This window comes from Henckelia pumila, chromosome 3 (assembly GCF_033568475.1).
Source record: "Henckelia pumila isolate YLH828 chromosome 3, ASM3356847v2, whole genome shotgun sequence".
NCBI classification, from domain to species: Eukaryota; Viridiplantae; Streptophyta; class Magnoliopsida; order Lamiales; family Gesneriaceae; genus Henckelia; species Henckelia pumila.
In genome coordinates, this window is record NC_133122.1 from 60,567,748 (window position 1) to 60,592,174 (window position 24,427).

The 24,427-nt window shown below is 37.7% G+C and overlaps 5 protein-coding genes across 10 annotated transcripts; 2 read left to right on the forward strand and 3 right to left on the reverse strand.

Moving 5' to 3' along the window:
* Positions 1 to 2,585: 2,585 nt before the first annotated feature.
* Positions 2,586 to 6,853, reverse strand: LOC140892402 (importin subunit alpha-like). Its single transcript, XM_073301276.1, has 11 exons — positions 6,479 to 6,853; positions 6,060 to 6,156; positions 5,838 to 5,929; positions 5,608 to 5,739; positions 5,327 to 5,512; positions 5,070 to 5,233; positions 4,839 to 4,917; positions 3,806 to 3,934; positions 3,589 to 3,716; positions 3,135 to 3,509; positions 2,586 to 3,037 (listed from the first exon to the last, which is right to left on the reverse strand). Exons 1-10 carry the CDS (start codon positions 6,686 to 6,688, stop codon positions 3,137 to 3,139), a joined length of 1,590 nt encoding a protein of 529 aa, XP_073157377.1. The 5' UTR covers positions 6,689 to 6,853; the 3' UTR covers positions 2,586 to 3,037; positions 3,135 to 3,136.
* Positions 6,854 to 7,258: 405 nt separating this feature from the next.
* Positions 7,259 to 8,515, reverse strand: LOC140888830 (uncharacterized). Its single transcript, XM_073296534.1, has 3 exons — positions 8,207 to 8,515; positions 7,992 to 8,087; positions 7,259 to 7,906 (listed from the first exon to the last, which is right to left on the reverse strand). Exons 1-3 carry the CDS (start codon positions 8,513 to 8,515, stop codon positions 7,259 to 7,261), a joined length of 1,053 nt encoding a protein of 350 aa, XP_073152635.1.
* On the forward strand, positions 7,329 to 22,055 carry LOC140893050 (uncharacterized). 4 transcript variants are annotated; one of them, XM_073302122.1, is made up of 10 exons: positions 7,329 to 8,373; positions 18,943 to 19,086; positions 19,240 to 19,668; positions 19,739 to 19,824; positions 19,902 to 19,996; positions 20,195 to 20,291; positions 20,648 to 20,762; positions 20,890 to 21,044; positions 21,459 to 21,584; positions 21,670 to 22,055. In XM_073302122.1, the coding sequence occupies exons 2-10, from the start codon at positions 19,068 to 19,070 to the stop codon at positions 21,856 to 21,858; spliced, it is 1,311 nt and encodes a 436-aa protein (XP_073158223.1). In that variant the 5' UTR covers positions 7,329 to 8,373; positions 18,943 to 19,067; the 3' UTR covers positions 21,859 to 22,055. The 4 variants fall into 4 exon arrangements, with proteins under 4 accessions (XP_073158223.1, XP_073158225.1, XP_073158226.1 ...); XM_073302125.1 differs by lacking the exon at positions 7,329 to 8,373 and having other exon boundaries at positions 16,899 to 19,086; positions 19,240 to 19,456; positions 19,538 to 19,668; positions 21,670 to 21,983; XM_073302124.1 differs by lacking the exon at positions 18,943 to 19,086 and having other exon boundaries at positions 21,670 to 22,051.
* Positions 9,920 to 10,909, reverse strand: LOC140888832 (uncharacterized). Its single transcript, XM_073296535.1, has one exon. It carries the CDS (start codon positions 10,907 to 10,909, stop codon positions 9,920 to 9,922), a length of 990 nt encoding a protein of 329 aa, XP_073152636.1.
* Positions 22,056 to 22,198: 143 nt separating the features above from the next.
* Positions 22,199 to 24,386, forward strand: LOC140893052 (protein COFACTOR ASSEMBLY OF COMPLEX C SUBUNIT B CCB1, chloroplastic-like). Of its 3 annotated transcripts, none has more exons than XM_073302128.1 (5): positions 22,199 to 22,303; positions 22,989 to 23,314; positions 23,558 to 23,682; positions 23,829 to 23,981; positions 24,065 to 24,386. In XM_073302128.1, exons 2-5 carry the CDS (start codon positions 22,991 to 22,993, stop codon positions 24,249 to 24,251), a joined length of 789 nt encoding a protein of 262 aa, XP_073158229.1. In that variant the 5' UTR covers positions 22,199 to 22,303; positions 22,989 to 22,990; the 3' UTR covers positions 24,252 to 24,386. The 3 variants fall into 3 exon arrangements, with proteins under 3 accessions (XP_073158229.1, XP_073158230.1, XP_073158231.1); XM_073302129.1 differs by lacking the exon at positions 22,199 to 22,303 and adding an exon at positions 22,369 to 22,388; XM_073302130.1 differs by lacking the exon at positions 22,199 to 22,303 and adding an exon at positions 22,427 to 22,550.
* The last annotated feature ends 41 nt before the right edge of the window (positions 24,387 to 24,427 follow it).

Below are 24,427 nucleotides of genomic sequence, written 5' to 3' on the forward strand. Positions count from 1 at the left end.
GAATAGTCAGCTGTCTTGCCAATCCACACCTCCATTGGAGTCTTCAAATCAATCGCCACTGAAGGAGAACGATTGATGATATAAGAAGCGGTTTTGACTGCTTCTGCCCAAAATAACTTTGACAGACCCGCAGTACTCAACATGGCCCTTGTTCTGTCCAACAAAGTTTTGTTCATCCGCTCTGCCACTCCATTCTGTTGAGGCGTGTAAGCCGTCGTGAACTGTCTTTTGATGCCCTCATGCTGACAGAATGCATCAAATTCATCACTGGTATATTCTCCTCCATTGTCAGTCCTCAAACACTTGATTTTCTTATCAGAATCAAGTTCAACCCGCGCTTTGAAAACTTTGAAGACTTCGAAAACATCTGACTTCTTCTTGATTGGATACACCCAACATCTCCTAGAGAAATCATAAATAAACGAGACAAAGTATCTCGCTCCTCCTAGGGATACCATCGGTGCTTGCCAAACATCAGAATGAATTAGCTCCAATATTCCTTTGCTCTTGGCAGTAGACGTGTCAAACTTCAATCTGTGTTGTTTACTGGTAACACAATGCTCACAAAAGGGTAGAGTCACTTTTGTAAGCCCTGACAACAGCTTCCATTCAGAGAGAATATTCATTCCTCGTTCTGACATATGTCCAAGCTTTCTATGCCACAACACTGTTGATTCTTCTCCCGAACCAATTGATGCAACAGCTAGTTCCGCCTCTTTGTGTGTTTCCCCCAACAATACATACAGATTTGCAGCAACCTTTTCCGCCTTCATAACCACAAGCGTGCCTTTCACAATTTTCATGATCCCTTTCTCAATACGAGTTTTGCACCCAATATCATCCAATTGCCCCAAAGACAAAAGATTCTTTGTTAGGCCCTTCACATGTCGTACCTCCTGTATGGTGCGAATAGTACCATCAAACATTTTAATTTTAATGGTACCGACCCCAGCGATTTTCAAGGCATGATCATTTTCCATGAATACAGATCCTCCTGAGACTTGTTCATACTGATCGAACCATTCTCTCCTTGACGTCATATGCCACGTCGCTCCTGAATCCATAATTCATGCATCACAAAATTTGTGTCTGCTTTCCGCAACCGTTGCTGCTTCGCTGAATAATATTTCACCACCGCCTGAAGTATTGGCCACATTTCCTTGAGATCCCTTATCGATGCTCTTCGTACACTCTCTCTTGAAGTGCCCTTTACCGCCACATTTAAAGCAGTAAATATTCTTCTTCTTACTTCTTGACTTGGATCGACCATATCTGTGGCTCCCACTAGAGTCACGCTCCGTCAATCTTCCTCTCGTCATCGATAAAGCCTCTGCTTGCTTCGATGTTGCCAACCTATCTTCCTTGTTCCTTCGACGACTCTCTTCTCCAAGAACCGCAGTTAAGACATAGTCAAAATTTAAATTATCCGAAAAAACATTGTTGGTAACATTGATGATGAGTTGATCGTATGAATCTGGTAGACTCTGAAGAAGAAGTTCCGCACGTTCTTTTTCCTCTATTTTATGCCTCATAGACGTGAGCCGAAAAAATAGAGTATTCAGTTTATTGATATGTCGGTCATCGATGAGGATTCCGCCATCCGAAGAGTATAAAACTTTCTCTTTAGGAAAATTTTGTTGTGTAGTGACTTGACCTCGTACAATTTTGTCAGAGTATCCCAAATAACTTTTGCGCTTTTTATTTCAGAGATACTTGACAAAACTTCATCCGCTATAGCCAAGTGCAAATTGGCAACAACATTGTGATTCATCTCGTTCCACTTTTGATCGTCCGTGACATCCACCGGTCTATCTCCAATAGCTGCCAATTAACGCTCCTTTGTTATAATTGCTTGCACCTCAGTTTCCACAGCAAAAAATTGCTCCTGTTGAACTTTTCTATCTCGTATTTTGCCGTCATCTTGACTACAAGAATCCTGCCTTATAAAATCTTCAAAAAATCTTTTCTGATATGAAAGATCAGTCAAAGCTGCAACCACAGAGCATACTCAGAATTTTAAGAAATTTTATGCCAAGGCTTTGATACCACTTGTTGGTCCCAGGTGCGGCATTACGAGATAGAAACTACGGAAATTGAAGAATAAAATAGACACAGAGATTTACGTGAAAACCCCCAAAAATATTAGGATAAAAACCACGGGCAAGATCAAAAGATTCCATAATAATATTTGAAGAATTACAATATCTCTGTGTTTCCAAAGAGACACTCACTGAGAAAACCTATCTCACAAATATATATAGAAATAAATAAGGAGAAAAGATCACTCAAGATCAGAAGGAAAAACTTGAGGATGTGATAATCTCTTCTGAAGGAAGAGGCACCTATTTATAGGTGCAGGCTCTCGTCTGAACGCATAAAACCGCGTGCAATTATTCTCACCAATGAAATGCCAACTTTCCAACTTCCGACAGCTTATTAAATGAGCATGACTTTGAATGTTCAACTCTGACAGTCATATCAGCGGTTACAATGGTGATTTTAATAAACCCATAAAAAAGGAAGTAGGTCTTCATTTATTCATTTTTCGAGGTTAAAGAAAAAAAATTAAACGAAAACCGACTGAATGAGAACCGAAATGACTGGTTTTTACAAATGAATAGATAAAACAATAATCAGTTGCGCTGCGGACACCAGTATCGCTCGGAGCAAAACTCTTGAGACCCAAATGTATTATAAACCAGTACTAACATTCACAAACATGACGCGTTTCTTCGACCTTATATCCCGCATAACATATAATGTGACCTCCATGAAATATAGTATATAAATATGATCCTTCAATCTGTAACTGACAAAATACTCGACCAAGCATACCCAAAATAAGACAAAAGTGACCTCGAAAATGTACAAAAAAACCAAGAGTATCGTTTAACCTGTGTGATCAACCCACACGACCATCATTATTCTTCACGCAAAATATCGGCACCAGAAACCATACAGACCTACGTCCTTTCAGACTCCAACTTCTCAAGCCGCATCTCAATCAGTACTTCAACTCTCAAGAGCCGAGAAATTCCTGTATATCATCTCGAACGTGTTACAAAAGCCATTTCAAAGCATGATTATGCACAAGTCAGATAATTCAGCAAACATCATGAAAAACTTGAGGGTACCTTCAGCCAAATTTGAATCCTCCGGGTGGAACAGGAAGTTCGCTACCTCCAAAGTTGAAACCAGATTGGGGACCATCACCAGAGACCAGCTGCTCGTCGTCTTCTTCCAACCAATATGTTTCAAGTATCTTTACCGCCTTCTCGTAAATTTCATTGTTATCATGGCTCTGAAGGTTTTCAATCTTCTCTAGCCCTTCCGCATCATCGATCATCTGGGCAAATACATTCACATCTCCCGTGTTACCCAGGTTCTTCTCAGCTTCTCCAACCTTCAGGATGTTCTCAAGACCTTCCAAGCAGACTGTGACGATTCTTGGGTCAGGAGAAACCAGAAGATCGCACAGTGGTTTTATACAGCCCTCGCGTACTAGAAACCTGCCAAACAAGTTTGAAATCGTCTTCAATCCAAATGTGAACGGTATATAGAATAATAGAATGGAGGCAAAAGATATACTTGATTTGGTCGCTAGTTCCACCAGAAGTGGCATTAGATATAGCCCAAGCAGCCTCTTTCTTTATTTCAAACTCAGCATTTTGAAGTAAAAGAACGAGAGGGGAAATTATGCCAGCTTCAATCACAGCCTGCTCACCCAGAAGACAGCTTCAGCAACTCATCGTGTTTAACTAAATGGAGTGATTAAAGAAAAACAATCCCACCATTTTCAGCATACCTGAATTTGATCCCTATTACCAGCAGTGATGTTTGAGACAGTCCAACAAGCTTCCTTCTTGATGCTTTTCTTATAATTTTGCGTCAACAAGCTAAGTAGGCAAGGAAGAGCCATGTTCTGAATGATGACCTGAAAATAATAAAAAAAATGCTGAGTTAGAAGAAACTCAACTAAAAATTCTGTCACTCGCGTCAAATATAACAGTGTAATTGCAACATCAAGCTTCATCTCAAAATTTCAACAGAGTACTTTTAACTCTCGTGAGAATCCTAGAAGAGCAGTGCATTGAACCCCAACACTGAAAACAAAGCTAAAATTAAATTCCATTAAAAGTAAAGATGCAACCAAATTTTATTCAATAGTGGTAAATCACAATTGGGGACATCTTTTTCTAGTTAAAATTTCTGACATCTAGCAAAGTTTGTAAATCACTACAGCAGATCAAGACACTTCTTTATACCTCTGGGAACCACTAAATTATTTGAAACGAGACAAAAAGATCAACAAACAAGGATTCGTAAAGTTCACAAAATTTGTTTGCAATTACCGAAAAACTTCAACGATGATTTTTTTTTTTTTTTTTTCAGGCAGAGATTTAAAGCTGACACTTTTTGGAATTTATCATCAAAAGATTACAAACACCTGCTCACTAATAAAGCTGTATATCAGTCAATTAATTAACACCAAGATAATCAGATACTTCTTTAGAAAAATATACCTCTTGTATTCAAGATCTCAAATGAAAAATTGATAATCAGAATATTATGTGTTATTTGAATAACTGATTTCTACGATACCGAGTCACAAATATACAGGACGCTCAAGCATTGAAAAATGTCACACAAATGAAGAAACCATACAAGTCAATAAATTATTTAAACTAAACAGATATCACAAACAGGGAATCCCACAATATAGACAACACCCAAAGAAGTGAATTAACACCCTCGCATAAGAGACAAAACAAGTAGAAAAGGCCACTTATCATCCACCAATGATTAGTCATTGAAAAAGTAACAATTCAACTACATACCTGAGTCTGCAAATCGTCACCCGTCACAATATTACCCACAGTCCGCAGAGCAGGAATCAGAACAGATGGTGAGGGATGCCTACAAAACCCAGAAGGCCAAAACCGAAAAGGAAAATGAAATAAAAATAATTATTATGCAAAAGAGTGTGAGTCTATTGAGACATCTCAAAGTTTCTCACGACAACATAAATATCAGATTTATGAACAATGTCATATAACTGCGTCACTCACATTAAAAGCTCAACCAGACGAGGGCAAACACCAGCCTCTATCACAGCTTGGATTTTATCATTTGTACCGTCAGAGAGATACGAAAGTGCCCAGCATGCATCTGTGAGGACTTCTTCATCATTTGTATGAATAAGATGAGCAAGTGCAGGGAGGGCTGGTTTCACCTGCTCAGGGATCCCAGATGATATATAATCAAATTCAACCGTGTATTTGAGAAGAAATCATTACAACAAGCTAATAGAACTTGAACTACATACCCGATCAAACTGGGGTTGTGGTTTTCCCCGACAAAAGTTTGACAGTGTCCACGTTGCATTTCGCAACATGGATAACTTAACTTGATCATTAAATTGAGCCAATAAGGGTATCAAAGCTCCATAACTGAGGACAAGATCACGACACGTTGGTGAATCACCAGCAACATTTCCTAAAGCCCATACTGCCTATTTAAGATCATCAAGCATTAATTCCAGAATCACATAATTAAACTGGGCAGACAGTTGAATGGAGAATAGAAAAATTCATTTGCAACATGTACCTGCTCCCGAACATCATCACTTGGAGAACTAAGAAGTTTCACAAAAATAGGAACAGCACCATGATCTATCACAACCTTAGTATTGTCAGACGTCCCAGAAGCAATGTTTGTGAGAGCCCATGCTGCCTCGAACTAGAGAAAAAAGTCATTACATGACCAAAAGGATGGATACTTTTGACACTTGAAATCAAAAAGCAGCACCAACAACAAGACTAAGACCAACACTTTACCTGAAGCTGTGGGTAGTCCTCTCTAGCAAGAAATTCAACAAACCGAGGAACAACTCCAGACTGAATCACCTCATCAATTGGTGGATTCCTTTCTGTCAAAACAAAATTCCCAGAGACGCCAAATCAACATAGACAAAAGAGAGAAAATTATCTAACAAACAAGATGTGCGAGGAAAGAAAGAATGAAGACTCTGATTCAGGCAATAAACTTAGATTTTTTACCTATCGACAGAAGTTTACGAGCCTGAGTTGTGGCCTCAAGTTGTAATGCTCTATCGTTAGACCAAATTCCAGCCACCATTGCTGGAAGACTCTCCAACTGAAAATATATAGTAAGAAAACATTTTAATTAAAATTATAAAAACAAATAAACCTTGAACGAATCCGGATACAAGCTGCCTGTTAAAGGACACGAATACATAGTTGCGCTACTTCAACATAACATCAATCCTATTTAATTGCCATAATCACGAATAAATTGAATGCCAAGCGAGAAGATCAAATTTTTAATAGTAACTAATACAAAGACGAGATATTAATAGCCGCAGATCGATCGATCAAACCAACGAGTCGATTGGAAACCATAGGGTTATTCAAAATTGAGTTCATACACGGCCGATAATCAATTAATAGTTTAATACCTTTTTATCGAGCTGCGGTACATCGACCGAAGGCTGCAATTGCTGCGCTTGAAGCCCCTCACGTCTCTTCTTCAGCAAATTCTCCTCCCTCCTATTCTTCCGAATCTCCACCATGTTATCCTCTCGCCGCCTCCGGCCCTCCTCCGCGTCCACCGCCACCTTATACCTACTCCGGCGAACCTCCGTCCTCGCGCTCGGCCTCAACGACATCGTTCTTCTCGATCCAACCAAAAACCAAAAATAAAAATCACAGAAACTAAAATCTACAAGAGAAAATGGTTGCTTGTTTATGCTCCAAATTAAAATCGAAGAATCGAGCAATAATTCTGGATACTGATGACAAATTAGAGAATTTTTATTTGTACTTCAGAGGCTGGAGCCTAGATATTTAAACAGTATATATATAATCAGCTCCAACTACCGAATACCGTGTAACAACTGGGCTTGTATTTCAAGCTATTAACGGATATGCCACTTAGTTTGAGTTTCTCCATCGTATGATTAACGCGAAGTTTAAATCCTGGCCGTTGGTGTGTGCCACAAAAGTTGGAGTCCACCGACTTTGAATCGGGCCTAGATTCTTTCAACATGGGCACAGAATTATGATATGGGCCATTAATTCTCTCAGGTTCAAAGATGCAATGGGCTGTTCATTTAAATCTCCGGTACAATCATTGAAAGACCCCATATCATCTGAAATTGGCTATTCAACTATTAAAAGCATGTATAAGGGTGAGATGAATTTTTTTTTTTTTTTTGAACTCAACAACAGAAAATTTATTAATAATGCGTAGATTCATTACACACAAAATTCAAAAGAGGAGATATTAAACTTGGAGCCTCGCTACAAACCATGGGACTAGCATAGGAACGTGAGGCTTTTGCAAGAGCATGAACACACTCGTTCGCTTGTCGCCGGATAAATTTTATTGAGAAATCTTGCTCGCTTCTTATCAAGTTTTTGCATTGTCGCACGATAGAGCTAAACTCAGAGACACCTATGTTTGATCCATTAATCGCCTCCACTACTACTTTTGCATCAAGTTCGAAGCATACCTTTTTCAGGCCCAAACTTTGTACCCATAAAAGAGCTTCAAGAATCCCGATAGCTTCACCTTCTTTGACATCAGCAACACCATTGACAACACAAGTTCGAGCTCTGAAGAAACTGCCATCATCTTTCCTCACCACGCATCCCAAGCCAATTTTTTGTTCTGTAGGAAAGAAAGCTGCATCCACGTTACATTTGGAAAAAGGCCTTATTGGCTTATGCCACATATGACAAGACTTGTCCCCCGGTTGAGGCTCCTTTATCATGCAATTAAAGTTCTTTGCTCCCAACCAATCATATAAATATTCTCTTGCAAATCTGATCATTGTGGGCACATCTTTGCTTTTACCATTCCATACTTTATCATTTCTTTGCCTCTATATACCCCACAATATCATGCAATAATCCCCACTCATAGACTCATCCATATTGGCCAGCAAATTAAAGAACAACTCTAAGAACAATTCCACATTCTGAAGATGGTTTGCCATTAAATTTTGTAGTTGTGCATGGCGCCAACAGTCTCTTGCAAAAGGACAATCCACAAATAGGTGCCAGCTATTTTTCAAACCAAATTTGCACAAATCACACACCGCTGATACAGGCACTTCTCTTCTTTGCAGATTTGTTTTCACAGGAAAGCAATTTCTCCCTAATTTCCAAAGAAATTTTTTTACCTTAGGAGGCAGCTTAAGAGCCCATATTGTTTTCCAGGTTCCTTGAACTTGTGCCTCCTCATTCAATCCCACTTTACAGGCTAGGTGATAACCAGACTTTACTGTGTAGCATCCATTATCTGTGAAGTGCCAGATAAGGAGATCTTCAAAATTTGACATACCCAACGGTATACTCGTTATCCGAGAGATATCCCTCTCATTGAAAATTTCATGTATTAACTCGATATCCCATTCTTTATGACCAGGTATCATAAGATTATGAACTCGCATCTCCTGTAAATCTTGAGTAGGGAGTGTCTCAATTTTCATGTTAGTAGAATCTCGTAGCCAAGGGTCATTCCAGACGGCCATCTCCAATCTTCCAACGAACTCTTTTCTCTAGCAACACTTGTGAACTCCATATGCTCTTCCAAACATAGCTTGGATTGTGCCCCAATTTGGCATTTAAGAAATCCCCAGTCGGAAAATATTTAGCTTTGAAAATTTTACAAACAAGAGCATCGGGATCAGACATGAATTTCCATCCCTGTTTCCCAAGCATTGCTAAATTGAAATTCGAGAGTTCTCGGAACCCCAGACCACCCTTTTCCTTATCAACACATAATTTTCTCCACTCCAGCCAGTGCAAACTTCTACCCCCATTCTTCTTCGAACCCCACCAGAAAGAGTTTAACATCCGCTTTAATTCCTCTGCGAGGGAAGTTGGAAGCAAAAAGGTGCTCATGCAATATGATGGTATCGCCTAGGTTGCTGCCTTAATAAGCACCTCTCGTCCCGCTTGAGATATTGGTTTACCTTGCCAAGACTGAATTCTCCTCCACATTCGATCCTTTAGGTACTGAAAAATAGCTTTCTTGTTTCTCCCAACCAATGAGGGAAGACCAAGGTATCTCCCTGTGTTGAGGGCTTGGTGTACACCGAGGACATTTTCTATTGTGTTTCTGTCTCCATCTGACACATTCTTGCTGAAGAATATCCCTGACTTACTAAAATTCACCGCCTGCCCAGATGCATGCTCATAAGTAGTCAAGATTTCCTTCATCATTTTGCATTCATCATCCTCTGCTTGAAAGAAAAAGAAACTATTATCTGCAAACAACAAATGGCTGATGGTCGGCGCTCTTCTGCAAATTCGACAGCCATGTAAGAGTCCGTTGTTTTCAGCTCTAGTAATAAGGGCTGACAACCCTTCTGCACATATAATAAATAGATATGGAGACAACGGATCGCCCTGTTGTAATCCTTTTTTTGGAGTAATTGGACCAACCGAGACATCATTCACTAACACATTATAAGAAGCAGTAGTAACACACATCATTATCATTTTAACCCATTTCTGCTCAAACCCAAGCCTATAGAGAATTCCTTCAAGATAGCCCCAATCAACACAATCATAAGTTTTGCTAATATCAATTTTCAGTGCAACATCTCCTTTTTTTCCTTTCGACTTTAGTTTCATGTGGTGTATAATCTCAAAAGCCATTAGAACATTGTCAAGAATAGAACGCCCATGTACAAAAGCTGATTGAGTATGAGAGATCAGACCTGGTAAGATAGGTTTTAGACGGTTGACTAGCACTTTTGCCAAAATTCGATAGATCACATTACACAGTGAAATCAGTCTTAAGTCTTTCATAGTCTCTGGCGCATCTTTTTTAGGAATCAAGACAATATTTATATCATTCAGGTGTGTAGGGAGCTTTGATTTTTCAATCACGCTTTAAACACATCTTCCCCAATTACATGCCAAATTTTTTGATAAAAAGCTGGGTTGAAACCATCGGGTCCCGGAGATTTATCGGGATGCATCTGAGAAACCGCCAATTTGAATTCATCAATATGAAAAGGCCGAATGAGAGATTCATTATCGTCCCTTGTAATACGTGGCTCAATTGCTGAGAAGACCGGATCATAATTTCCCCTACTAGCCGAGAAAAGGTTCTCAAAGTACCTCCCAACAGTACTGCATATCTCTGTTACATCTTCAACCCATATGCCATTATCATTCTTCAGCCTTTGAATCCTATTTGCTTTCCTCCTCGCGGATGCTGATGCATGGAAAAATCTCGTATTTGAGTCCCCATCCCGAAGCCAAAAGTTTTTGGCTCTTTGCTGCCAATATATTTCTTGTTGTACCAGTAGACTTGTAAGTTGGTTTTTCAAAGCCTTCTCTTGCTCAACCGACTCCTCATCGTCTCTTCTTCTAAATGCATCTAATCGTCGCTTGACACGACCAATATCTTCCTTAAAAGTATTCGAAAATTTTCTTCCCCAAGAAATTAATAGTTCCGAGCAATGTGTTAACCGATTCTGGATATCTAAACCAACAGATTCCCTCCATGAATCCATAACAGTCTCTCTTAGCCCAGGATCACAAAACCATCGGTTTTCAAATCGGAATCTCTTTGGCACTCGATGCACTAGGTTGCCACTAGTGTTTAGTAAGATAGGTGAGTGATCTGAAATGGGTGCACTCAAGTTTGAGAGACAAGCTGTTGGGAATTTTTCAAGCCACACCGGAGAAACCATAACTCTATCCAATCTTTCTTCCACAACATTTTCCTTACCTTTACTCCTTTCCCAGGTGAAAGGGTAACCCATTAGAGGGAGATCATTTATATTACAGTCCTGTATGGCATCTTGAAAACCTCGGAACAGCCAATTAGGGTGCTCCACTCTTCCCTTCTTATCATCTGGAGTCATGGTAATTGAGATAACCCGCAAAGATTACGGAGAAGATCAAACGACTCCCTGCGCTTTGACCTCACTGGGGTTAAGTCGATGCCGGCTCTTGGGTAGTATCCGGACCCACTCATTGATTGACATGTGGCAATGAGTTTTTTAAATTTATATTTAGTAAAGTGATTTGTTCAAGAAAAATAATTGATGCAATTTAGTCAATTTTACCAATCCAGAGCCAACCATGGTTAAACATTTCGTTCCAAAATTTGAATGTACCGCTCAAAAGACAATCTCAACTTCCTCCCCTCCCAAAACACTCTGCCGCCCTTCGTCATATCCATCGATCCACCATCACCAACAGAAGCTGACGCCGCCTTTTGTCATATCCACTGTACCGACGTCGCCGGCGTCGCTCCCATCACCATCGAATCTGTTGCAGAAGCTGACGCCGCCATTCGTCATATCCACTTTACCCACTCGCCGGCGTCGCTCTCAGTCTTTCACCGTGCCGCTGTTCAAAGGTAAAAGAATGATTACATCTTATGGGGGCTGTACATAATAAATATATCTTGTATTTAATTTTTTTTAGGTGATTTATATGCATTAATGTTGTTATGTAGTTAATGATTCTGTTTAAATAATTAGTGATATTTGATGGATGCTGTAATTTTATATTGCGATGCCGATTTGAAGTATTTCTCTTTTTTGGTGTTTATTTTCGTTCCTAACTTTTAGTTCGTACATGATTGACAAGTTGCTCATTGTCTTTGCTGGTAAGGTAGAATACATTTACTAATGACATGCTTTATGTTTTAATGCATCTTTCCTGTATTCATCCCGTCCACTCATCCAAGGTATTACAATTTCCTATCAGACAAATAACATTCGGATAAATCACCAATGAAATATTTTGTGGAAGAAATGAATGCTAGCTGGAAATCCTTAAGAAGTACTATCACAATTAGCAATGTGAAGTCTTTTGTTTTATGATTGGTTTATTTCCATTAATTATTGTTTAACTTTTAGATGTTGTGTAAAAATTACATTTGTTTAATCTTACAATTTTTTTGTGACCATTTCTTTAAGTTGTATCTCTCTTTATTTAGTTTGAATCATGATTAATTTTATTTACATTTAAATCATTGTTTTATTACAGATTTGATGGGAGACAACATTGAAGATGTTGAAGTTGTAAATTCAGAATTTTTGATTCATGAGAATGTTAAGGTGCTATCTACCAACTCTATTGTAGATCAATTGGAAAGTAAACTACTTGTTGGACAAGTAGTCAAAAGCGTTGAAGATACATATTTACTTTATTGCAATTATGCTCATGAAAGGCTTCAGCGTTAAAAAAGGTGATTAGCGCTACTTTCCTGGCAGTACTGAATTACAATCTAAAGAGTTTGAGTGTTCATGTGAAGGTAGTAAAGATGAAAAACGCTCGAATGAAAAAATTCCTCCTTACTTGAAACCGAGTAGTAGAACTAAATGTAAAGCTAAGCTCAGAATAGGTAGGCAAATGGGGGGGGAGTGGACGGTTTGTAGGTTTGTTGTTGAGCATAATCATGACATGGTTGCAGTTGATCAAAGACATCTGTTGAGATCATCAAGAAATATTTCTCATGCTCAGAAATCCACTTTAGAAGCATTGGTGAATGTTGGGATATCTGTTGCTAATGTTGTCTTATATGGAAAATGAAGCACAAGGACCACAAAATTTGAGCTTTACTCGAAAAGATGTATATGATCACCTTGGTCGTATAAGAAAACATACGAAAGTTGAGAATGGGGATGCTTCTGCCTTACTTCATCACTTCATTAATAAGGCAAATAAGGAGTCAAATTTTTATTGGAATGTGCAATTAGATGATGAAAATAGGGTCATGAATTTCTTTTTCAGGGATTCGAGATGTCAAGTTGATTTTGATTATTTTGGTGATATTTTGTCATTTGACACCACTTATCGAACCAATCGTTACAATTTGGTGTGTGCGCCTTTTGTTGGAATTAATCATCATAAACAAAATGTAATGTTTGGCTTGGCATTTATGTCGGATGAAACTGAGAGTTCATTCGAATGGTTGTTTAAAACTTATCTTGAGTCTATGAATGGAAAACAACCTGAAACAATTTTTACTGACCAATGCCAAGCCATCATGAATGCAATTAGAACAGTATTTCCATTGTCACACCATCGGTTATGTCAATGGCATATCAATCAAAATGCTCCATCACACTTTGGAAGTTTGAATGGTGATTAGAGATTTAAAAGATTATGGAATAAATGCATGAGTCATTGCGAATCTGAAGAGGAATTTGAAGGTACGTGGAAGATTATGATTCAGGAATACAATCTCACTGATCATAAATGGTTAAATAATATGTATGGATTGAGATACAAGTGGGCTACTGCATTCAGCAATCACAAGTTTAGTTCTGGGCTTTTAGCAACTTCTAGAAGTGAGGTGACAAATGCATTGTTGAAGAGATTAGGAAACAGTGTCATATCATTGTACGATTTTGTGTTGAATTATGAAAAAATCCAAGCTGGGTGGCGTGATAAAGAGAAGGCCGAGGATACACGGTGTCATCATACTAAAGCTCCAATGATGCTGAAAAATAATCCATTGTTGACATTTGCTGCTGATTTTTATACTCATACCGTGTACAAGCTATTTGAATTAGAATTAATCAATTCTTTGAATATGCGGTTCATTAAGATACATTCAGAGTTGAGTGATATCTCCTTGGAGTTTAAAGTAACATCTCATGACGAGAATTCAAGGGTTAGGCATGTGATTTTCAACAAGGAGACTCTTGAGGTAAAATGCAGTTGTAAGAAATTTGAGTCAGTGGGAATATTGTGCAAACACATTTTGTTGATCTTCAATTTTATGAATCTGAATTTTCTTCCCAAACCTTACTTGAAAGAGCGCTGGATGAAAAAGTCTAGAAATAGAATTCCTGAAAATTTTGCCTTGTATGAAAGTGGAAATAAAAGCAGAAGTGTTCGTGAATCTGATATAGTTTTTGTGAATCAAATTATGAGATCGACTTATGCTCTTAGCATGAGATGTCAAGGTCATGAAATTTCAAGAAGTAAGTTGACAGAAATTTTGGATGGAGCGAGGGAACAAATAGATGATTTGTTCCAAAATCATAATTTGGAAGATCCAAAAGTTTGCGAAGAGGGGGTTCACGAAGACATTAACCTGTTGGATGACATGCTTGTGCGTAATCCTCCTCAAGTGAAGTCCAGAGGAATAACAAATAAAAATATCCAACGTCATTGGGATGATAAAAGCAAGAAAAAAAAAAGAAAGGAAAAAGCTGATCAATCAAGTAAGTTTAATATGTTTTTTGATTTTGTATTTATCGACAAACTTTGTTATTTTGCATAATTTGATTTTTTTTTCTTTTTTTATGTGATGTAGATGCAAAAAGAGCAAAAACCAAAGGACAAAGCTCACAACCCTCTCAATTCCTGAATAGCCAAGAAAAAAATTATCTCCAACATCAAAATCCTACTGTCCAACATCACTTTGAACTTGCATCAACTGGATCTCAATTTCACAGCCAGCCACATCACTTTGTTGTTACAATACTTAACCTTTTAGTAATATATACCCATAGAACTGTATAATCTTACTTATTTGTTTATTTGGTTTCAGGAAAGTAATACAAACTTGTTTTCTCATGGTCAGATGCATATGTTCTCATATCAGTTTGAGAGTTCTCGTTCATTCCAAGTAAGAAACATATGTGAATGATTAAACTTGTTGCAACTTGATCTCTATGATATTTATTATTTTTTGTCAGGGACATGATGCTACTAACAGTAGGTAGCTCAATATCATAACAACGCAGTCTCAGCTTGTTGAGGTAGTTCTTTTTCATTTTTTTAGTTGCACGTGTTCAAGAATTTCTGAGATCTAGTTAATATATCCCGTGTAACTAATCTATGTATATTTGTATTTCATTCTACAGTATCTACCTTCTGTGCAAAACTATTTTGGTTAAGATACCCAACTTCGAGAAAGCAGCAACCAAAAGGTTCATCCCCAATCAATGGAAGAAGCTACAAATCAGAATCCTGAAGCTATGGAAAACCTAATTGATTTTGTTATGGAATCCAAATTTATGTTCTTGACTCCTTCTTTATGTTCTGGAATTTCAAATTTCTGATTTGGAATGTCCCATTTAAATTTCAGATGTGGCTCGACATTTTCCATTTTTTGTATGGAAATTAACTGTGTTTTGGAATTTCTGTTTTGGAATGGCATTTTTCACTTCAACCGTAATATGGAAATTTCATGTCATATTCATTCCATTCTTTTAAAAACTCTGTATGATAAGAAGTTATTAGTAGGTAAGGGGTCATTTTCTTTTTTAGTGTATCATAAAATGAGATTTTTCTTTTAATAAAATACAGGATAGATATTATCTAAATCTAAATCACAATCACAATCACAATTTTCTTATACCTTCATAATATCACCATCGGGCAAATGAAAATACACAAAAGACTTTTGATATCTTCTCTAATCATCAACTAATTCCCAGCAAAAAGTACTTGAAATTAACATAAAGAGACATGCTATTTTAAAGAGATATCATTCATTCATAGAAGAAAACAAATGAAAACGTTGACAATCTCTTAACATATTGAAATGAAAATTACACTAAACAAGTTTAGCATTACATTACATCACATTTTCTAACACAAACTAACCACGACTACTGAATCTCATCTCTTCCAACTTTTGTTTCATCTCATCCATTTTCTTCATAATCTGCAAAACATCATTCTGCAAATTCGACAGGGTATCTTCCAATGCAACAATGTTTTCTGCTTGACGAGAATTTGGTTGCGAACTTGAACTAGAAGTAGCGCATGAACTTTCCTCACCATTTGCCTTGAATGTATTAGTTGAACGTTTTTTTTCCACATATTCCTCAAAAGCTTTTATCGCCTCTGACCTACTCGAGAACTTCTCGAATAAAGGATCTTTGTAGTCTTTGACTTCAGAATATGTTTCCACCCAAGTTCCATAAACACCAGGATTCACTCCTTCAAATACAACATAGGCTTTCCCCTAAACAAAATTCAAGATTCCATAAACAAAAAATCACATTATAACAAAATAAATCAATTAACTCTCTGTGACTCACCATCTAAATAATGTCAACTATCTGTTCGAATTGAAGAACAACTCCACCCTACTTGAAGAAAGAGGGCAGCGTACATCAGTGACAAGTTCCAAATTAAAATGCTTGCTACGGATTTGGCTAACAAGACAAACTAGTAATTTAGATCCATTGCCTCACGCTACAACACATCCAAATCAAAATGACATGAATGTTAATGTAAAATTAGAGGACAAAACGAGTCTTCAGAAAAATTGTTTCAAAAAATTAACCAGTAGTTCATACTAAAACAAGTGCAAAAATCAGTTGTCCCAACCCAAAAAAAAATTGATCTCTTCAATCTGCAAGTGAAGAATAAGATTTAAAAAAATTTGCACCTTTTCGATGTAATAACACAAGAGGATGAAACAAGAATCGGTTTACTAAATATATAAGAACCACGGAGCCCTTTCTAAGAGCACGAAGAATACGGTTCGAAAAATACCAACCACGATGGAGCCTGTGAAATCAAATCGCTCTTAGCTCCTCGATCTACATCTGAAATCGATCCGCACCAATTCGATCTATTAGTGAGAGACAAAATCCAAGAATCGCTTTCTTCAGATGAGAGTGACTGAAGAAAAAAAAAACCCCAAATCCCCAAATCGCGAAATGAAAAGGGACGAGAAGAATCGCTTGATTGATACTTGGGTATAATGTCCATTATACCATGGTTAACCATGGTCAAGGTCAACATCATTTATTTTTCTTAAAAAAATTGCTTTACTAAATATATAAATTTAAAAAACCCATTGCCACATGTCAGTCGATGAGTGGGTCTGGGTACTACCCCAGAGCCGGCATCTCCTTAACCCCTCTCTGGATAGCCATAGTACCCTGTCAGTCTCCAACTGCCTACCTTCACATCCGTAACCTCCAAATCAATATGGTTTTTGGAATAGCTAGTTACATGACATAGATTTTTTATTCGCCATTATACACATATACCACCGGGTGTGATGAAATTGGTATGAGTAAGTTGGTAACTTCATTGTATGATGATGTCATGCGATGATAACTTTATTACTTGGTTCTGCGATGATGAAATTATGTTGTAGAGAGGATGTTGAAATATTAATTTTTTTATTTTATTAAATATATTTTTATTGAAACACAAAATAAAATTGCACAAATAAAAAAAATAAACTACACATAATTAAATTTTAAAAACTACAGAAAATTAAGAAACACACAAATAAAATTTTATTTTATTAAAATTTAAAATCTTACACATAATTAAAATTTAAAAGCTTACACATAAATTTAAAAACATAATTTTAAAAATCACACACATAATTAAGAAAAAATACATTATTAATTATTCATCTCCGTGAAAAATCCAGATATGTTCGATCAAATCCTTATGCAAATCTCTGTTCTGAATGACTACACGTCGCTCCAAAAAAACGTTAAACTCTACGGTAGGATCTCTCAAAGTAACAATATCCGGTGCCACGTATTCATTATCTCGAGCAGGAAAATCACGAGCTTCGAGCATAACCTCTCTTTCGTCCTCCACAATCATATTATGAAGAATTATGCAAGTCTTCATTATATAATCTAAATCAATTGGATCTCACATGCGGGACAGACCTCTCACAATGTGCCAGCGCGCTTGGAGTACATCAAATGCTCGTTCAACATCTTTTCTCACGCCTTCTTGATATCTTGCGATGGTCTTGACAAAGGCAGCCCAAGATGGATGAATACCGTCGGCAAGATAATATCACATCTTGTACTCGTTCCCATTCACCTCAAACCGCACCGACGGAGCTTCACCCTTTGCAAGGTTTAAGAACAAATTGGACCTCTCTAGCACATTGATGTCGTTATTACATCGCGGTACGCGTGTCAAATCCATAAATCTTTCGATGCAACTGCCTGAAGTATGATTGAAGTTTCTTTTTTATGTCCACTTTGATATTGTCCTGTCCAAGCTGTTGGACAATTTTTCTAAGCCCAGTGCATACAATCAATGCTTCCAAGCATCCCGGAAAAACCCCTTCGAGCATTTTCAGCAGTGAGCCGAGCAACATCCTCACGTGTTGGTTGTCTCAAATATTGCTCATAAAATATATCATACACCGCCCTGCAAAATATTTTCAAACATTCTAACGCAGTCGATGAGCCTATTCTCATTATTCATCAACGACGTCACCCGCAACATCATATACAAGCAGTCGAACTGCAGCCGTAATCTTCTGAAATGATGACAACCCAAGCATACCAGTTATGTCCCTTCGTTGGACAAAGTAAGACACATTCATCTATAAAGCTTCAACAATTCTCAGCAACAAAGATCTCCTCATTCGAAACCGCCTTCGAAAATCTTTTTCGTTGTAGACGGGACTATCAGCGAAGTAATCTTTATATAATCTCTCAGCCCCACAATACGTTCTCGATCTTTTTTGTCTTCTTTTGTAGCCACATTTGCGACTTGACTCTCCCATTCCATGCAAAGAGGCGTGGTCCAAAAATCGATAACTCGGTTGTCGTATTGTCGTGGATAAAAATTGACCAGTCATGAGATCGAAAATTTCATCATCCGATGGTGGTGATGATGAAAAAGAAGAACTCTTGTATGTCATGAGCAACAAATGCGTTTGAAATTTGTTTGAAAAAAATTGGAGTATTTTTGAAGCTATAATGAAATTAATTTATAGGAGATTCAAGAATATAGCCGTTGGACATTTTATCCAATTTTTTAAAATAATTTATCTATTTTTTAAAAATATTGAATGCTAAAATAAAATTGACCATTGATCTACAACCAAATAATCTCATCCACTCTTTTATATTTAATTTAAAATTATATTATTATTAATTTTATTTTTAAAATATTTTTAATAATTTAAAACGGTCAGATTTCGATCTTAATGGCCAGAATATTCAACAAGTTATTGACAGCTAATCCAATTCCTGACCTTTGGTCAAATGCTCACGGACCAACGAAACCAACTTTGGAGTCAATCCTTGGATTAGCAAAGAGATGAGGCTGATAAAAAAAGGTTGACCTCGGAGACCCCATTTATGCCCATTTCACATAAATCATGACTCATGCAAAGGTGATTAAATCCAGGAATATGTATGAGCACAAAAACGTGAAAGAGGGAATATAATAATATTTCAGCAGATAAATGACGCTGATTTATGTATTATAGAAGCTAGTTCGAGAAGTGGCAGCGCCGCAGCAGCCATGGAAGAGAAGTTATCCTCTGTGGCGAAAACTCTGACACCGTCTCCTATCCAGCAGCTATCTTTTCTTGCTCAAAGATGCAACGCCATTAATCTCGCCGAAGGATTCCCCGATTTTCCCGCGCCTCTCTGCATCAAAGACGCCGCCGTCTCCGCCATCAATTCTGACTTCAACCAGTACAGGTCCCTCCAAACAAAAACATGTTTCCGTCATTTTCTCATTACTAGAATCTCAAATTTTTTTGTTGATTCTCATTTCTCAAGGCACGTGCAAGGAATTTGCGACTACGTCGCTCGAAACATGAAAGAAATGCATGGAATTGATGTAGACCCCGATGCTGATATAGTCATTTGTTGTGGGCAGTCCGAGGCATTTGCGGCAACTATGTTTGCAAGTATGATTGATGTTCTTTTCTTTCTTAGATTTTGCTCGATTCCCATTTTCGGACTTTGTTTTGGTTTCAGTCATTGATCAAGGAGACGAGGTTATACTGTTCGATCCGTCGTATGAAACATACGACACTTGTATTAAGCTTGCTGGAGGAGTTCCGGTGAGCTGATTAAGTTGTTGCGGTAGTTTTTATTTCGTGTAAAAATGATATATCTGTTATTGTGCAAATATTGGTAGGTATATGTGGCTCTCGATCCTCCTTATTGGACATTGGATCCGGATAAACTTGACAAGATTTTTACTGATAAAACTAAAGCTTTGGTTTTGAACAGGTACGGTTTTCCACGTAAATCGGTGTGTTCTATTGCTTCGTTGTTACAATTGTTTGCATCAATCCATTCATTCATGATTGGAGATGTGTTCTTGCAGCAAAATTCTACTGTGAAATAGTAAAAACTGATTGGCTTTTTCGAATTAACTTCGTAATGACTTTTGAGTTTTTGGAACTAGACTAATTCGATGTGGCACAGCCCCCATAACCCAACTGGAAAAGTTTTCACAAAGGACGAGCTTGACATTATTGCTGGAGCTTGCCGGAGATGGGATGTGTTTGTCGTGACAGATGAAGTATGATCAAACTTCGCCAACCCCTGTTGCATATGAACATTTACTGTATTTTAGGCTCGATAATTATATGTTTCATGGATCGAGAATTTCAACATCGATTTCATAATTTGACAGATTATGAACTATTATTATGGCCTAAATATCCATTTCTTCATTGATGTCAAGCCTCTAAATTTATAGATATCGTGTAAGACGTGTGTGCTACCTGAATTACCATGATAGGCTGAAAATTGGAAACTTGGTTCTGCATTCTTGATTAGGCAAAGTCTGCTGTTTACATAGAGATGACCAACTAACTATATATTTTCTTTTCCCCCATAACTTTTCTTTATTGTTTTGAATTGTTTATTCTCCAGGTGTATGAGCATATTACTTTCGACCATGAAAGGCACTGGTCAATTGCTTCACTTCCAGAAATGCAGAGCCGGACTATCATTACGTCTTCCCTATCAAAAACTTATAGCGTAACTGGTACAATTAACCGTGTAAAATTTACACTCGAAACTTCCTTTGTTGTGTGGTTTTTCTTTCATGAGCCGAAAAGATGTAAGAACAATTTACAGCAAGTAGTGATTGACTGACTTGCCTTGCAATATAGGATGGAGAGTTGGGTGGGCGATTGCTCCATCTTCTGTTGCTTCTGCAGTCAGAAACATTCATATCAAAATAACAGATTCTGCTCCGGCTCCTTTTCAAGAAGCTGCTTTGACTGCTTTGAATAGTCCTTCTTCATATTATGATTCATTGAGAAGGGTAAGATTAGATCCTTCAAATTCTTCATTTAGAGACTTAAGGTTTGGCCCATTTTGATAATCGAGATTTAAAGCATTCTGCTATTTCAGGTTGATCTTGTGTGTTTTGAAAGTCCAAATCCTTTACAAATAACAAATGTTTCCGAGTATTTGAGTTTCTCTTCTGTTGATATGTGATCTTATTCCACAGCTCCATTTTACGTTTGAAATGGATGAAATTCGATCCTTGGAACTGTCCCAGTTTAATCATTAATGGCTCTTGAATGAATATCACCTCACAACATCGCCCAAAAATACGACACTTGGGATACTATGCAGTTTAAAAGATGTAAAGTATAAGCGAGTACATCCAACATGGCAACCTTATGGCTTATGTCTCTACATTTAAGAACATGACGCTATCCAATGTGGTCAGGATTATGAATCGAAAAGATCTTTTATGATCAACTTGCTTGCACGGGTTGGTTTCAAGATGGAGCTTAAGCCACAAGGTTCTTTTTTCGTGTTTGCTCGACTCCCAGAAACTTGCCTGCTCTCTGACGTGAGTCTTTCTGAACTATAGGCTCGGGTTTCATAGAGAAGAAACAGAGACGGTCTATTTATTTCTAACTAGATAGACTTTGCAGGTTGAGTTCATCGAGGAGTTGATTAAACGAGCCGGGGTCGTGGCAGTGCCGGGGCGTGGATTTTTCCATACAAATCCATCTACAAAGTATATCAGATTTGCTTTCTGCAAAAGTGAGGACACACTTGCAGCTGCTTCGGAGAGGATCAGTCGTCTTGTGGATGAAAAGGGACGCCTCACACTATTTTAAATTTTTTCTCCAAAGTGGGATCGGTTGGATTTTTTGTTTGAAACAAAGTTCTTATTTTGAATTATATATAATTCTTGCTTAATATCGACTTGTCATTAACTAGTCGTGTGTAGTTCAATGTTTTATAGCTTCCTTCTTTCCTTCCAAAAAAGCGAATACATAACATGAATGGACATATGTATCCATTAGTCTATTATCACATCATTAACAAAAGTTCACTTAATAAAATGATTTTTAGTCGAAAAAAGAAAGTGAGTAATCCCGTAGTTGTTAAGTAATACAGTGTCGATATAAAAATTAATATTTTAAATATAATAAAAAAATATTTTCTCATTGATCCTCATCCATCTCTTGCATCAAACTGAACAAACACACACACGCGCGTAGCTCTATCTGTGGAGCTTGGCCTCGCCAAGAGACCTCCATTTCACCCTCCAACAAAAAGGTACTGAAACTGTCGCTGCTGTAATTTTCCCTCCTTTATCCTTTTTCGTTCTTTTCACAAGTGCAGTAATCCAACCAAGAAATTGGTAAAATGCTATCATTATCATCTATTTGAACTTCAACTTCAACCCATTGTATGTATCTATCTCTATTTCGTGTCCTATGTTCCATAAAAGAGAATTTCGGGACAACTTGAAGCATCTATGATTTGAAGACACCCTAAATTCATGCGGTCTAGTCCCAGCTGGGTTTACTTTCTTCTCTTGATTTTCATTTTTGTTTTTAATGTTTTGTTCGAGTGTGAAATTTCGATTTTGTATTAGATTGCGGTAGGCTCTCACGGTGGTTAAGTGTTTCAGAGTAGTTGCGACAAATACCTTGTATAAATGATCTGTGTAGTTCAATGGAGTAGATATGGATTTTTGTACTAGTGTTTCTTGAGTTGTTAAAAGGTTCAATTTTGGGCCTTCTTTTGACGGATATGTGAATCTCTCTAATTTGAAAGAGCATGGATTATTAAATGATTTGAGTTTAACGTGTTAAACTTTTGAGAACTTGTAGCGGTAGAGGTCAATTTTCAACCATCTAGCGAAAATAATGATCAAGGAAACTAGAATGGTGTGTCCTTAGATGGAATCAAGAAATTTAAGAACTGATAGAGTTGATTATTACTTTTGATTGATCAGATATGACAACGAAGCTACTAATCTCTCCAATATCTCATCGTTGCGCATTTCCCACCCAAGACCAGCACCGCGTTCATCCATCATGGCTTGGAAAGGGTCGGATGTCAATGAGACAGAGGAACCTTGTGGTTGGAATGTCTTACTCTCTTGACGACGTTCTTTCCTCTACTTCGTCTCTCGTGGAGCACCTTCATGACCCCCAGCCGCTGTTTTTGCTAGCAGACAGTTCTGGTTACTCATTGGCCAGTTACTACACTTCTCTTGGTCTCTTCATCATCTCAGTTCCCGGTCTTTGGTCTCTCATCAAACGTTCCGTGAAATCTAAGGTACCATATTTCCATGTTCCATGTCTGCATCAGCACATACCTCTGTTAGATAGTCATGGTACCAATTGCCCCTAATGTCGACTGTATCTGCTTATGAGCTACGACTGAAACAGTATACTTGAATCTTGAGCAATTGTACAATCAGTTTTAGGTTTTAGCGCAGTGGTTCAATCAGTCAATGGGTTCCTTATGTATTGATAGGCTAAAGACTGTTTTGACGTCGATAGTTTGATTTTACTACAGGTTGTGCAGAAGACGTTAATAGGAGACGGGGAGGTGAAGAAGGCGCCTAACCAGGTGGCTGGAGAAATTCTTTCATTCTTTACACGAAATAGTTTTTCAGTGGCAGATCGAGGCGAGACAATAGTGTAAGCAGCTGATAATTTTCCTGTTTATATGGTTATGGATGACCTTAGGAAGACTAATTCATGTTCTGTCATGCAAGGACTGCATCTATCTCAAATTTTGGTATTACTTATGTTGGTTTATAAATAGATAATCTGGTCACTTTTAGATTCGAAGGGATGATGGCTCCAAGCCGGGGTCAAGCCGCTCTGCTAACTTTCTGCACCTGCATAAGTCTAGCAAGTGTAGCCCTTGTTCTTACAATAACCTTTCCGGACATTGGAAACAATTGGTTCTGGCTGACCATACTGAGCCCCCTCGCGTAAGTGCACAACACGCTGATCATTATCTTGACTCAACTATGAATCTCTTGATTGGAAAAACTGATTAGTGTGAATAAAACAGAGGGGCGTATTATTGGACAAAAGCATCGAGAAAGGAGCAGATCAAGGTGAGAATGATGATGGCCGACAATGGAACTTTATCAGAGATTATCGTGCAAGGTGACGATCAACAGTTAGAGCAAATGAGGAAAGAGTTGCAGCTGAGTGAAAAGGGGATGGTGTATGTGAAAGGTATATTTGAAAGATGAAATAGTTTAGATATTATTTTGTTGCAACAATTTTGACAGTACATTTCGGATATTGAGGGTCGTTCAATATTAGAATCACCTTTGCTCGTACATATTGTAGTAAGTTGTAACGTGGTGTAATTTAAAATTTCAATAAATTATATGTATACAGTGGATCTTACATGATTAATTTGTAA

Bases quoted from the DNA above. Each gene is read 5' to 3' on its own strand.
- LOC140892402 (XM_073301276.1), bottom strand. From the start codon at position 6,688: ATGTCGTTGAGGCCGAGCGCGAGGACGGAGGTTCGCCGGAGTAGGTAT. The intron at 5,740-5,837 runs GTAAAGTGTTGG...TTTTTTCTCTAG, and splicing joins AGGACTACCCACAGCTTCAG to TTCGAGGCAGCATGGGCTCT. The intron at 4,918-5,069 runs GTGAGTGACGCA...TGGGTTTTGTAG, and splicing joins CGTCTGGTTGAGCTTTTAAT to GCATCCCTCACCATCTGTTC.
- LOC140888830 (XM_073296534.1), bottom strand. From the start codon at position 8,515: ATGAAAATTGAGACACTCCCTACTCAAGATTTACAGGAGATGCGAGTT. The intron at 8,088-8,206 runs GTAAAAAAATTT...TTTGAAAAATAG, and splicing joins CTCTTAAGCTGCCTCCTAAG to CTGGCACCTATTTGTGGATT. The intron at 7,907-7,991 runs GTTCTTAGAGTT...TGGGGTATATAG, and splicing joins CATCTTCAGAATGTGGAATT to AGGCAAAGAAATGATAAAGT.
- LOC140888832 (XM_073296535.1), bottom strand. From the start codon at position 10,909: ATGACTCCAGATGATAAGAAGGGAAGAGTGGAGCACCCTAATTGGCTG.
- LOC140893050 (XM_073302122.1), top strand. The intron at 19,825-19,901 runs GTGAGCTGATTA...AAATATTGGTAG, and splicing joins AGCTTGCTGGAGGAGTTCCG to GTATATGTGGCTCTCGATCC. The intron at 20,763-20,889 runs GTACAATTAACC...CTTGCAATATAG, and splicing joins AAAAACTTATAGCGTAACTG to GATGGAGAGTTGGGTGGGCG.
- LOC140893052 (XM_073302128.1), top strand. From the start codon at position 22,991: ATGACAACGAAGCTACTAATCTCTCCAATATCTCATCGTTGCGCATTT. The intron at 23,315-23,557 runs GTACCATATTTC...ATTTTACTACAG, and splicing joins AACGTTCCGTGAAATCTAAG to GTTGTGCAGAAGACGTTAAT. The intron at 23,683-23,828 runs GTAAGCAGCTGA...GGTCACTTTTAG, and splicing joins GATCGAGGCGAGACAATAGT to ATTCGAAGGGATGATGGCTC.